General features: G+C 46.9%; 1 protein-coding gene and 1 non-coding gene across 2 annotated transcripts in view; both read right to left on the minus strand.

Annotated features, from left to right (window-relative positions):
• Nucleotides 1–11891: 11891 nt before the first annotated feature.
• On the minus strand, nucleotides 11892–11994 carry LOC127225514 (U6 spliceosomal RNA). The gene has a single exon (XR_007834800.1). It is a non-coding gene; the product is annotated as a U6 spliceosomal RNA (small nuclear RNA).
• A 1976-nt stretch (nucleotides 11995–13970) lies between these two features.
• The window catches only part of Scp2 (sterol carrier protein 2), a 71783-nt gene continuing 70651 nt past the window's right edge, over nucleotides 13971–15102 (minus strand). Inside the window, exon 16 of the mRNA XM_051188405.1 lies at nucleotides 13971–14962. Coding sequence (XP_051044362.1) covers nucleotides 14867–14962 — 96 coding nt within the window. The 3' untranslated portion in view covers nucleotides 13971–14866. The remainder of the gene's footprint in view (nucleotides 14963–15102) is intronic.

Genomic DNA, 15102 nt, shown 5'->3' on the forward strand with positions numbered 1-15102 from the left:
TAGGGGCAGAAAAAGTCAGATGTATTTAACCAGGGTAAATGGGGACCAGAAATTAGGGATGGAGACACAGGTTGCCAAGGGCATCAGCCACCATGCCAGAGAGCCACTGGGGTTCCAGTAGGTCATGATCAGCCCTCTGTATGATTCCACTAAGCCTACAGGTGCCACTTCCTACCCAGGATCCAGACAGAAGGGACAAAAAGTATCCTCTCATGGTGCACAGTCATTGAATCCGACACTTCTTTCTTACCTTGCACACACAAGACTGGATCCAGGGCTCCAAGAGTATGCAGATGGAGGTAGAAGCCCCAGACCAGCCATTGATGAATTTCCCAGGGCAGCCCAGGCCCTTCCCAGTGGTGTGTGCCTTGTGAGCCTGGGATCTAATCATTTTGACTTTCACAGGGCCAAAGAGAGATTTGGAGGAAAGGCCCACCCAGGGATCCTCCCAGCTCACGTTCCTGCTGCCTCTTTGTGCGTGGCAGAATGCATCTTTACCTTCCATAGGTTACTAACGCCCATCCTTCGCCACCTCTTGCACGCCTGCATCCTAGACAGGTCAGTAGCCCTGGTGGTACACTCCAGTAGCTTACTTAAGCTGCAGCTGCCTCCCAACCCAGGCCCCAGCACAGGAGCCCCAAGCCGACCCCACCCCCTTCTTCCACCTGACTGCAGGTCAGGTATTTCAACTTTCAGAGTCCCCACGCCCAGTGCCCCCCCCCCCATTCCCACCCAGGCTGATGGTGGTTCCATGACACCCACAACCTGGGGACGACTGCTTTTTGTCCTGTCCCTTTCTGTCCTGCTGGAAGTGGTTGCCTAGGGTTGTGGCCCGTGGTGCAAGGCGCTGTGCTAGACTGCTCGGAGGTCCTTTGCTGGCCTGTGCGCCTCACCTGTCCAAGCACTGTAGGGGCTGATTTCTGCCTCCTGCTGTGCTTGTTTCTGTCTGTAAAAAGGTTGGTGTTGGTCTCGGTGGAGCCCCTGCTGAACTGACTTGGAAAGTCGCTAGATGCCCTGGACCCAAGTTCTTAGTGCAGAGGTCCAGACCCCTTCCCAGTTCCACCTGCCCCCACGTTCCTTTTCACCCTCCCGTGTGCCTCCACACCCTCTCCCAGATTCTTTCCAGATGTGCGTAGCGGGAGGAGCCCGAAGGCTGGGACCAGCCTCTGAACATCGAGTAGAAAAAGCGTTCCCTGTCCCCTGATCCCGCAGGGGTCGCCCACACCCCGGAGTGTGTTTTTGTGTGTGTGCCGGACCGTGCTCCTGAGCAGGGTCCACCACGCGGCAGGGCGTAAAGCGGCGACCCTCCCCGGCAGCGGCGGGGCGCACACAGCGGGAAGTCAGAGTGGGCTTCCCAGGCGCGGCCGGTGGCCGGTTGTCCCTCGGCCCACCCGTCCGCCCGTGCCCCTACCTGCTGCTGCCGCCGTGGGCGGAACAGGCTCCCGGGTGTCCGCTGCGCTCGGCGGGCGCGGGCTCCTGTCATTCAAGTCGCGCCGTGCGCTCAGCGACGCCAAGTTTTGTTGTGTGTTCTCTCTCCCCGCCTCTCCCCCGGCCCCCGCCCCGCGTGCATCTGCCGGACGCCGGCCTCTCCCGACACAGGCGCAGGGTCCCGCCGGGCGCGGGAAGGGAGGGAGGGAAAGAAGGAGGGCCTGCGCCCCAGGCGCCGGGCTTGGCGAGGCCCCACTTCCCGGGAGCCCGCGCCGCCGCCCCGGTCCCTCTCCGCCCCGGCGGGCCGCCGCACCACGTCCCCCCCCCCCCATGGGCCAGGCGGGGTGTCTCCCGCGCACCACGCCCGATCCGACTGCCAGCCTGCGCCGTGGGGCCGCTCCCCTGTTAGGGCCCCCGCACCTGAGGAGAGCCCAGAAGGCTCCTTCAACCACTGCCCCTGCGCTCAGCTTCTTCCTCATGCCTGAGAGAATTTTGAACCATTCCAGACTCAAGTGCCTTCCTGTTCCCTCTCCCACCCTGGGGTCCTGGGCTGTGGCTAACGTGATGGCGCCAGCCAAGACCCTGCTGGACCCCTTCCCGGCAAAATTCCGTGTTCTCCACCCCACCGTCTGCCCTCACTACATTGGCCTTGGGCCCACAACTTGGTGAACCTTGATGGATGGTAAATTGGGCCGGAAATCTTCATGCACACAGGTCCTAGTCACAGAAAGGCAAGGGGGTGAGCAGGGAGCACTTGCAGCACAATATTGCGCCCAGGAGCTGAAAATGGTTCCAAGTAAAGGCGCACTAAGTACTAGCAGCTGAAGCAACAGTGCTTGGCGCCAGGGGCTTCATGGTGGAAAGGCGGTGGAATGGGTTTGGGTGCTACTTGGAACCTCTACTGAGAAACAAACCTTTCATACGTGCTCTGGCCTTTGGGCAGAACTCACCTACCTGGCTTTCTGAGACGAATTAGAATAATAAGTCAAATGTGGAACTTGGCCACCTAAATTGCCAAGACCCTGAAAGGGTCAGAATAAGTGGCTCTGGACCTTTCATCCTGTGCTGCCAGGCATCGTTTATGTCTCCATGCGGCTGTCTCTAATCCTTACAGCCCTGCAAAGGAGAGACCGTTTCTCCACCGGACTGTGCAACTAACATTACCATTCAGAGCTGGGGGTTCTGGGCCATCTACCCATCCCAACAGCTCTCTCTGATGCGAACAGGCAGGTAGATGAGTAGGTAGGGATAAAGTTTGGATTTGAACCCCCAATGGGTGGTTTCCATTACCCACTACCGAAGAACTTAACAAGAATGAAAAAGGGAATATTTTGCCTTCTTTGGCTTCAAATTCCAATCCTCTCTGAGCTCAAACTTGAAAGTTGGTATGATTCACAGGACTGGACAGGGCCCAAAGGAAACGCATCTCGTGTTTTCTCAACAGGGCCTAGATTCAAGTGGAGCTAACAGAACTGGATTCTATTGGCCCAATCACCCATGAACGAAGATCCTAGAACAGGGAGAATCGGCACATACCGAGTGCTAACAAAGTACCAAGCATTTTCCTTAAATATGCTGTCCTCTGAGCCCTGTAGGGAAGGGGTCATAAGCGAAGGGCTAGGGTGTTTTAGGGGCCAGGCAGGTGGACATTCACTTCTCCTACCATCAAAACTAGCTCTGCCAAGCCAGTACCCACACTTAGAGTCTGTGTGGTGCTGTAGGTACAAGGTACATTGTCTCAGGTAAAAAAAAAAAAAAAAAAAAAGAGAGGATCCTGCTGCAGAAACAAGTCCTCTGGCTTTCAGAACACAAGGTACCATTCAGTCTACCAGAAGCTGCTTCTGCTTCTCCGTGTCAGCATGTTTGGTGTGAGAGTACCACAGTGCTTGGTGTCAAGTATAGGTTTTGGATGAAGACCTGGGCCCAAAGGAAAAGTAATGGCTATACATTAACACACACACACACACAAAAAAAAAAAGTCTACAGAGAAATTAAACAGAGAAACCCAGAACTCTACACAGCACCAGACTCACGGCAAGTACTCAATAAACAACATGGGTTTCACAAGACTGTTACCCACTCCTACTAAACTCAATAGAAACGCAAAGACCAGAGCCACAGAGCATGTCAGTAATCCCAGCACTTAGGTGGCTGGGGTAGGAAGACAGCAAACTTGAGACAGCTGGGCTACGCTGAAATTCTGTCTCAAAAAGTGGTGGGGTGGAGGGTTGGCGAGATCACACAGTAGGTAAAGCACTAGCCACACAAGCCTGATGACCCAAGTTCAGATCCCCAGAACCGTAGGAAAGCCACTGTAGCATGTGTGTTTGTAATTCCAGCGCACTCCAACCAGGAGATGGGAAGTGGAGACAGGAGAATCTCCAAAAGCTGTCTCAACAAGGTACAAGGAGGTTGTCCTGACCCCTCACATTCACATTTTAGCCCCCCATGCCTGTATTAACACACTAATAACATACACAAAGATTTAAAAGATGACAAGTGTCTTGAGAAATAAACTCCAGAACTGCCACCTCAAGTGCCTTCTAATTAGAAACAGAAGGAAGCGACCTAAAAGATGGGGAAGACAAGGCACACAGTGCTAGGGCTGAAGGACAGAAGGCTCTAGAGGAGGTCTGGTGATGAAAAGGAGAGAAAAGGAGCAGCAAGCTATTCACTATACTTCATCAATCAGAGAATTCCTTCTACCTTGAGCTCAAGGCTCATGACCTTTCCTTATCCAGTAGCAGCATCCTGAATACTGAGCTACAGCAGGGGTTGGATCAAATCAAAGTGTTCTTTGGGTCTATGGAGTCTCTGAAAGTCTTTATTGTTGTTTGCATTAGTACTGGGATTTAACTTAGGGCCTTGTGCACACTAGGCAAGTGATCTACTGATAGGCTCTACCCTCTGCCCTCTTTGTTTTTAACTTGGATACAGGGTCTGGTCAAGTTGCCCATGTCTTGAACTTTTGATCTGATTGCCTACAACTTCTGGAGTAAGTAGGCTTATAGGCCTGCAACCATCACACCTGACTGAAGGCTGTTGACAGAGGCCAAGGCTTGGGAATGGGGAGATGGCTCAGCTGGTCAAGTGCTCATATCAAGATTAGCACCCCTCCCCCCCAAAAAAAGATGAGCACAGTGCCAGGCACCTGCAGTCTCAGAAACTGGAGTGGAGGCCGGGTAGAGACAGGGTCCCTGGGGCTTGCTGGCAGCGAGTCTAGCTTAATTGGTGAATTCTAGGCCCCCAGAGAGATCTTGTCTCAAAAAAAATAGAAAAGCAAGAGACCCAGATCAATTGGCAAAGTGTTTGCCATGCAAGCCTGAGGACCCAAAGCTTGGATCTCCAGCACTCATGTGAAAGATGGGGATCCCAGGAGCTCATTGGCCCAACAGGCTAGCCAAATCAGTAAGCTTGAGGGACCCTGTATCAAAAACCAAGGTGGAGAGCAATTGAGGCAGACACCTAGAGAATACTTCTGGCCATCAGAGACATGTGTACACATATGCATATGAACACACACAAAGACAAAACTCATCAAGGAAGCAGAGAAAAATGTGAAAACTGCAGGCCAAGTCATATACAAAGAGGTCTGGACTCCTATTACATTTCATGCAAGCTATTATTGGATTTGTATGTTTTTATTGTCCTCCACTAGATTGAGCCCTCCAGGGCAAGAACCTTAAGCCATTGATGGGAGATGTCAATCTATAAATATGTTTCTCATACTGGTTAATGAATAAAGCACTGTTGGCCAATAGGAAAGCAAGACAGGCGGGACTAAGAGACAAGGAAGAAAGAGAAAGTAGTAAGGAGGAGTCAAGATGGAGAGTCTGGAGAGAGCAGGATGCCAGCCAGCTCTCCGGTAAGATGAGACCACGTGGAAATATATAGATGAACAGAAATGGGCTAATACTTAAGACAGAGCTAGCCGATAAGAAACGAGTAACTGGCCAACAGCATTATATCAAATACAGAGTCTCAATGTGTTATTTGGGGCTGGCGCGGCGGTGGGACAAGACCAGCGGCGGGCAGAAAAACCTACTCCTTACAAGCCATGTTGTGTGAGGTCCCAGGTAGCATGTCACATACCTCCACCCCCCCATCATATACACACCAGAATGCCCACCTTTAACCTCCATAACTGGAAAATATGTTATGTGATACAAAGGGCTTTGCTGACCTAATTAAGACTGTGAACATTTTCTTTGGGGAGGGGCTCCTGCTGGGGATTGAACCCAGGACCTCAAATGTTAACCAAATCTCCAGCCCAAGGTCATGGATTTTCTTAACTTTGTCATATTAACTTTTCTAGTCATGCTGAGACATTTCACAGGCTGGAGACAGGAGAAACTAAACAGAGGAGGGGCCTGTGACGTGTGAGGCTTCCACTAGCTTTAAAGATGAAGGAGATGTGAGTCAGAGAAGGAGGCAGCTCTAGAAGCTGAAAAACCCACAGTCACTCACAAAGGCCTTCATGGGTAGCAGCTTGGAGCCAAGTTCTGCCAAAATCCTGACTCCACATAGCAGCCCAGTAACTCAGCTTGTAAGACCACAGGCCAAGCAGCCAGGAGAACCTGACCAGAAGTCTTGAACCACGGTGGGGTTATCTACCCCTTCTTCCAGGAAACCCATGTCAAGGGAGGAAATGAAACTTGCCCAAGGGACCCAGCTGATGAGGGCTGGAGGCAGAATTCAAACTTTGTGTCTCCATATTCCAGCCCAGGGAGACTCGCGCAGTAGCCATTCAGTGGTCAAAGAGCCTAATACAGACCAGGAATGGTCAGGCGACACACCGCAAGCTGCCTTCCCATTGAAAACTTGAAAGCTTCTGAAGACTCATCTTCCAAAATCATGAACATGTATAAAAAGTAAATGAGAGGAATGAGTCTTCCTCCTTTTACAAGGAGAAGCCCTCAAAAACAGCCATCAGTGAAATGGCATGTTCTCCATTCAGCCATCACTAATGTCTGTCTCACAATGGATATCCTCAGGGTTAAGATACCTCTATGGTTGGTGCCTCTGCTCCACTCACTGCCAGTTTTTACTGCCAAGAAATTCAACTGATTTTCTTTTCTTTCTTCTTAAAAAAATATTTATTTGTATTAATTTATGAGTTTTGACTGCTGTATATGTGTGTAGCATGTATATACCTGTTGCCCAGGGTGTCCAATCCCACTGCCACTGGAGTTACAGATGGTTGTGAACCACCATGTAAGTGATGGGAATTGAACCTGGTAACCGCTCCAGTCCTCAACTGATCTTCCACTAGAGATTTCTCACCCTCTATTTCTTCCCTTTACTTGTAATAGCTAAGCAAACTTCCACTCCTTGGTCTTTCCTTTGCTCACATTTGTGAGCTGGTGCCACACCATGCCCTTGGGAATCATCTCACCAAACTTGAGGCTTCTTTGAGTTGCCTTAGTCAACCCCTCACTTACAGTATCTATGTCCATTTATTTCCATCCCAGTGAAGGACCTAGTCTTGAACACACCTGTGCCTTTCATACCACAGAAGGTGCCATATCCTAAAAAGTGAATTATAAGTTGCAGGAGAAAAAAGATTGACATTGGGTAGTTGATTAATACTTGTCTGCCCGTAGCTTATGAAGCCTTGTTTTAAAAAAATATTAAATTGTACGTGTTTGTGTGTGGGTGTGTGTGGGTGTATGCACAGGAGCACAGGTGCCCAAGAAAGCTGTAGACCCTGGATCTTGCCGGGGCTGGAACTACAGACAACCAAGATCTGCCTGATGTTGATGCTGGGAACTGAACTCACTTCCTCTGTAAGAGCAGCCCACAATCTTAACCACTGAGCCATCTCTCCCAGCCCAATTTAATTATTTCTTTAATTTTAATTTTTTTGGTGTGGTATGATCAAACCCAGGACCTTGCACATGCTAGAAAAGCTACATCCCCAGCCCTTTTGGCTGCAATTAAATAAACAGCACGGTATAATCAATTGTTCTCAACTGTACTCAATGTTTATGCCATAAATGCAGCAACTACAGGTCAACATTTGCCATGTCTATATACAGCTGAAAATAGCAACATGAATATTGGCAGTAAAGACTTAAGGGAACTGACTGTGTGACCTCCACTTTGGGCAGTAAGTTTTGGACTTTTTTCTTTTTTCCTTTTAATAGTTCTTCAAGAAGTCTGGCTAAAATCCCAACCAGATAAAACATCCAGCCAGATGGAATCAGACTCCACACATCTCAAGGGCCAGAAATCTAGCCCAATATTCCTTGTTCTTACCAAGAATTAAAGAGCTGTTTGTTGCAGCAGTCTCCAGACACATCTAAGATTGGATGGTTCCAGAAGATTTTGTAACTCTCTATTGAGAAAAACTCTAAAAGTTGGCCAGACTTGGCTGTGGTTCCTGATAGCTCATGAATCTTTTAGGCCCCTCTTCAGCAGTTTAGTACAAATCCCTAATTCTTACCAGTGTGGATCCAACCCATGGAGTAATGTACATGGAAATGCACCTGGCTGATTTCTCCTCTGGTTAATAACATCTGCGGACTTTGTTGTTCAGAAAGCAGCCGTTGCATGGGTCAACTAGAACTGCAATGCTTGGCAAAATCTAAGTCCCTGAATGTCATACTAAATAATTCTATATCTGTTCATTTATTTACTGTTTAGTTACAGAGGAATTTAGATTTTAATGGTTCCTAACCAGGTTTGGTGACACCTTTAATCACAGTACTTAGGAGGCAGAGACAGGAGGATCTCTGTGAGTTTAAGGCCAGCCTGGTCTACATAGAGAGTTCCTGGACAGCCAGGACTACATAGAGAGACCCTATCTTTAAAAAAATAAAAATAAAAATTTGATGATTCTTAAGTTAAATATAAAACTACATATGGTCAATAAAAGCAAATTACCGCCAATCCTAAACCCAACTGATTATCTGAACTCAGAGAATTCTCATACTATCCCAAACCAGTAATTTCTTCATATAAAGAAACCTTTCTCAAATAACCTGAGACATGATCTAGTGAGTACATTTCAGAGCTACAACTACTAAAGCACATCAAAACTTATTATTTCTTGTGTGTGTGTGTGTGTGTGTGTGTGTGTGTGTGTGTGTGATGTGTATAGGCAGCCAAGGAGGCATGTGTATAGGCAGCCAAGGAGGCAGAGGCAGCACTGGATCCCCAGGAACTGGAAGCCACCTAACATGGGTGCTGAGTTCCAAACTTGGATCCTCCAGTACAACAGCAAGCCCTCTTAACCGCAGCTCCAACTTTAAAAAGAAGTGTGTGTGTGTGTGTGTGTGTGTGTGTGTGTGTGTGTGTTACCTACATGTATGCATATGAACCATGTGTGCCTGGTGCCTGCAAAGGTCAGAAGAGGGTGTTGGATTCCCTAGAACTGGAGTTAAGGATGGCTCTGGGCCACTGTGTGGGTGTTGGGAATTGAATCCAGGTCCTCTGCAAGAGCAACAAGTACGCTTTACTTTTTTCCTTCTTTTCTTTCTTTTTTTTTCTTCAAGGCTGGGTTCTCTGTGTAGCTTTGTAGACCGGGCTGGCCTCAGATTCACTGATCTGCTTGCCTCTGCCTTGCAAATGCTGGGATTAAATGCATGTGCCGCCACCACCCAGCTTCAACAAGGACTCTTAATGGCTGAACCATCTCTCCAGCCCCTCAACTTTTTCTAAAAATGATGTATTATTGTTTTTATTCGTGCATATATGTCTATGTGAGTGAATGGTACATGTGGGCAGGTCCCCTAAGAGGCCAGAAGAGAGTGTCAGATCCTTTGCAGCTGGAGTACAGGCAGTTGCAAGCCACCGGACATAGGTGCTGTGGGCTGAGCTCACAACAGCGAGCGTTCTTAACCACTCTACTCCTCCCTTCTCACAGAAGGTCAAACAAACTGGATCTTCACTTACTATTAGCTCAAGGTCACAAAGCTGTTTTACCACAGTGAGGACCAAGTCACATACCTCACAGACCCCTAAGTTTCCCACAACACCAAGCTCCTCTAAACGTCTTGTTGTTTACAAGTCCCAGAAGAGAACAGCCTGAGATACAGGTTTTAAGTTCCTGTTTCATTTCCTTAAGGTGACATACACAGGGAAAACCAGAATACTTAAGGAACCACCTTTTACAAAGTACTTCACATTCTAAAAAGAACTGTTAAACTGGATGTGGTGGTGAATACCTGTTCATAATCCCAGCACCTATGCTGTGGAGGCAGGAAGATCAGGAGTCATCCTCAGCTACACAGTGAGCTGAGGCCAGCCTGGGCTACAGGAGACTATCTCAAACAAACAAACAAAAACATTGGTTATTATGTCTAATCTTCATCACGTCAAGAAATACTTATTGGGGCTGGAGAGGTGACCCAATGGTTAAGAACTCTACTGCTCTTGCTGAGGACCTGGGTTCAGTTCTCAGCACCCACATCTGGCAGCTCATAACTGCTTGTAATTCTGGTTTAAAGTTTTGTGGGGTTTTTTGGCCTTAAAAACAAATTACTGCCAGGTGGTGGCGGCGCACACCTTTGATCCCAGCACATAGGAGGCAGAGGCAGGCGAACCTCTGAGTTCCAGGCCAGCCTGGTCTACAGAGATAGTTCCAGGATAGCTAGGGCTGTTACATAGAGAGTCCCTGTCTTAAAAAACAAACAAACAAACAAAAAACTCCAAACCAAACAAACAAATTACTATTGGCTTACCTCTAATGGATACTATATTGACACTAGACACAGATGAGTTTCTAGAACATTCAAGATATTTACAATGTAAGAGACCTGGTTCCTTCTTTATAAAGAAAGTAACTAAAGGCCAGTGTAACTTGAATGCCTTATGCTAACTTGGCTTACAGGAGGCTGAGATGGTCAGGTACTATTGCCTCAGCCCAGAGGCCTCTCTGCCTCCACAGGCCTCCTATCCAGGCTTTCCATTATTCTTCTGCTTATCGGATGCAGACGGTGGAATCCACGCAGAGTCATCTGGAGGAAACAGCAAAGCTAATGATGAATGCACTAATTGATAAAGCACTAATGAACTTGTCTTTCTTGTGACTTTAGTTCAGACTTCTGTTTTTAGTCCAAAGACTTAGGAGAGATTCCAAATGTTCTCAAAGAAAGATAGGACAAGTTGGGCTAAGGAACAGTTCCTAATATTTTATCATTAGGGTAGCAGACAGACAGTCTATTTTAACAGAGGTTCCCATCCTCAGATATGCCCTTCTGTTGAAATAGTTGGTAAGCCAGCTTCCCTCCTTCCCCTCTTCCCTTCCTCCCTTCTTTTCCTTCCTTTCCTTTCCTCTCTTTCTTCCATCCATTCAATCAATGGCAATCAAGTCTGGGGAAAGGGGTATTAAACTAGATGCAAGAGGAGCAGATTTTGCCCCCAATGAGCCCTCATTAGGGAGTGGGAGACAGGAACATGTTACCATGAAGGAGTGATTAGCTCCCTTTTGTGACGAAATCTGCGTTTTCAAAGTGTGTATGGTGACAGGGACTGAGTGACCAGGGGTGACACAGAGAATAGCATGGGCAACACTACCTGGGTTGACTTCAGTATAATCAAATAATGTGCCTGCTCAGTATGAATTCTTAGGAGCCAAGCTTCCTACTTCCCAAGAGAACTCTTATCTTCTGTCACTGAATTTTATAAAACCAACTGCAGTCCAGCCTTCATCTCTACTATGCCATTGAACCATTTTTGTTTTGGTCACCAATGATTTCCATGTTGCCAAATTCTGTCAGACATCAAACTACTTGACCTCACTGACCCTTCCCAATGTTGGCTGTGCGCTCTTCTGGAGTTTTCCATCTACCTCTCTGACCTCTCTCTCTGACTACCTGACCTCTGTTTTACCCAAGGCTAACCCAAACCCTATTCCCCAACTCCAAGTAGTACTACCCATTCCTTCAACTGTAAATTCCACCCTTTTGTGCACAAGATCCAAACACATGTCTCCAAACAGCTCACCTCTAACTCTTCTTGTCAACTCAACACCTTCCCTAGTATTTCCAACTTGGTATTTCTTGGGCATCCCAGACAGACATGAGTTCAAAACATAAGTGTTTCAGACCCTCCCGTTTCAGGTTTCGTTGTGGTCCAGCTGGGGCCCGCCCTGGGAGTAGCTAGTCATTGGCAGTCAGTCTCAACTCTGTATCCAGTTGCCAGGTTCTGCCAGCTCGCTAGCTCTGACTCTTCTACATCCATCCCCATCACTGGCAGATGCCTTGGTACAGAACACCATCCCCTTGCACTTAGACAGTCACTTTGCCCAGTCCGCCACCCCACAGCTGTGAAGGTCAGTGCCCTGCTTTCAGTCCTTATTCTGGGGGTTAGACACCCCACCTCCATTCTCTCCTGATATATGTGGAATTTTGAAGTTCTGTGTGACACGTGATTTTCTAGTTTTCTGTTCTAATAAGACTGCATTTATTCAATATCCTAGTAAAAGTCTTGATTGCAAGTATTCAACAGTTTAAAAGTACAAAACAGATCTGGACACCACAGATTTGTATGTTATCCTTGCACAGGGGCCATGCTAATCATCTCTGGATCATTCCACGTCATATTTGCGTAGCCAGAGAACACACATGACTTTCTCTGAATGAAGACATGACTAAAAGCTTTAAGAACATAATCTTTTTCTCTTCCTATGTCATGATGGTAAGGTGGACAGCAGCAGAGTGACAAGCCCTGTCTTTAGCGCCCAGCAACTGCACTGAGAATAACACACCTTACAAATGCCTTACCGGATGATCCATGCCTACTGTAAGAGACTCCCAGTCCCTTGTTCTCATCTTGGGCCTGTCCTTCCACTCATTATAGTCTACTCACATTGACCCCTTCCAAGTTTTAGAGCAAGTCAACTTTCAACTCAACAGTCTTAGTTCTATCCTTCTTAACCTTCTGTTCTCATCTTAAAAATTATTTCTTTGGGGCTGGAGAGATGGCTCTTCCAGAGGTCCAGAGGCTCTTTAATTCCCAGCAACCACATGGTGGATCACAATCAACTATAATGAGATCTGGTGCCCTTTCTGACATGTTGGCAGAACACTGTATACATAACAAATAAATCTTAAAAAAAATTTCTTCACAGATACCTGCAGCAAAAACAAAAACAAAAAAAAAACAAACAAACAATAAAAAACAAAAAACAAAACAACAACAACAACAACAACAAAAAACCCCAGATACCTGCAGCCCTCTATCATGGCGCCCTGATCACTTGTTATAGGAGAAACTGCTAGCCAGCCTAGCCAAATTGCAGGTGCCCAGGCCAGCCCACATGAGCATGCAAGGCAGGCACTTCCTACCTGAGCCCAGCCTGCCTCTATGCCCAGAGACTACTGTGAGTCACCTGACCCAGAGACACCAATAAGAAAGGACAACACAGCAGAGTCAGCCGCCTGAGCCAACAGGACCCTGGGAGGGGGTATAAAGACAGGCCTAACTTCCTTAGTAAACCAGTCTGCAGCATGCTCTGCTACTCACTGACTCCCAGTGCCTGAGTAGTTGGGGCTGCATCTTCTCCTTCCCTCCCCCAAGGGGTGTCCAAGTAGGGTAGCCTGCAACAGCTTGCTACGCAGCACTTCACAGTCTGTACCCATCTCTTTGATTGTCCCCCTGACTGGACTGATAACAACACAGGGGAAGAGTTCACCAGCGTCTCCAGAGATTGCACTGCACCGTTTATATGTAGAGCCTTCTATTTTCATAGGATCATCCTAAAGCCCGTTTCTAGAATCTCTCGTTATCAAGGGCCAGAGCAGACAGAAGGGAGCAACAAGTGCAAACTCCAGAGAAATCAGGCATTTTACTTCTTGGTCTTCAGTGTTAAGAAGCCGCTCTGATTAGGAGGTGGGCTTATTCCTTGAATCCATCTATGGGACTTGAGGCCAACCTGTCATGGTTTAAGTTATCTTCAGGCACTATCAGCAAATGCCCTGTTGGTCACAGAGCACAGAAAGCTAATGGTTTCAGGGGCCTGAGCAAGTGCTGGCCACACTAACAAGGACCATGAATACTTAGGATGAATGAAACAACCTGACTTTTCACCTCTGACCTCAAAAGCTGAGCCTACAGCTGGGCCATGGTGTCACACACCTGTGAGCCCAACACTTAGGAGACAGAGTTCAGGAGGATTGCCACAAGTTCCAGACCAACTCAGGCTATGTGGAGAGTTCAGGCCAGCCAAAATTACATAAGACTTCGTCTCAAATTCCCTCCCCCCAAAAGCAATCAATGAAACCAGGGACACCTGGTTCTCAGTACGAGTCTCAGTGAGAGTCTCAGTGCAAAGTCCAGCCTAGCAGGAGGCTGCTGGCTCAAATCTCCCTTCTAACAACTCCCAGCACCCAGGTAAGTAGTTATCTGCCCAAGAGAGGTGGTGTCTTGGTCAAATGCTCTTCCCACACATACCACCTCTCCAGTCAAGAATCAGCAACTGTGAAAGCATGTAGATCGAGTGTGTCCAAGTCACATCTGGGTTCTAAGACCCCAGTGTTTCCTTTGCTCCATGGACTAGAGAACGCCAGGCAAAAAGAACATACTCAATACAAACGAAGGAAACAGGAAGAGCTATTTTAATTTTCTTTTGAAATCTTCCAAAAGCATTATTGTTCATCCAAACCTAAGTTATAACAAAGAGCATCAGAATCAGAAAAACTACAAGAAAAGATAGAGCAGACAATCAAATAAGAAAAGGGAAAATTATGAAACCCAGTTTATGAACTTATTAATGTGAAGCTATAATTTGAAGGCTTTGCCTCTGGAAGAAACTTTATTCAATTATTTTTAGCAGTGGCATCCAATGGCTCTAATACCCTGATTTTTAAGGATGCCAATTCAAAAATGCTTTAAAAACAGCTTTGTTCAGCTGTAAATTCCCTCCTAAGCTCAGATCATAATTCTTTATTTTATTGGGGAAGAAAAGAACTGTTTTGGATGGCATGAAGTGCACATTTTCATAGTTTTTTTTTTTTTTTTTAGCTTAGTACAGAATTTTAAGAACTATTAACAATAACTTGATGCAGGTAATTAAAAGTGCAAGAGACACTAACTCCTGGTCAACTATGGAAGTTTGTTTCTTCTCCAGTGCCCCCAGGGGACACTCATTCCTAGTGTTCCGCACATTGACCCTTAAATATGCTTCTAAGCAAAACAAGAGCTTTGTTTACAGTCGTTAGATTTTACTGTTCTTGAATTTTATTCTGGAACTCAAATTTACCCCAACCCTTACTGCCATAGTAGCCTTGTCATGCAAGTCTTCAAAGCAGCAGCAGTAGGCTGGGAGGCCCTATCCACCCCCAGCTCAGGAAAAACACCATTGGCTACACCCACTTAGCAACAAATCTACCTCATGCTAATCAGGAAATGTTGGACTAAGTCCTGACAATGAGACGTGGATATCTACATATCTAATCATCTCATCCTGACGTGCTGAGGTTCCAAATGGACATCTTCACAGCTTAGCTTTGCCAGGCTGAAGCTGGAGGTTTTGCAGTTTCATCGCCAGACCCATGTTACCAGCAATTTTCAATTTACCTTGAAAGAAGGCCTGTGAGTAATAAAAAAATAAAATTCATTAGTTGATGGGTTTTGTTCAGCATTTGCTAGTGTTTCTAGACTATTCAGGCTTGAGGTCATCTATCCAGGTCCTTAGCTTTCTACAAAATGAAAACCTTAGCTTTCTGGAAC

The sequence above is a fragment of the Phodopus roborovskii genome, unplaced genomic scaffold (assembly GCF_943737965.1).
Source record: "Phodopus roborovskii unplaced genomic scaffold, PHOROB, whole genome shotgun sequence".
NCBI classification, from domain to species: domain Eukaryota; kingdom Metazoa; phylum Chordata; class Mammalia; order Rodentia; family Cricetidae; genus Phodopus; species Phodopus roborovskii.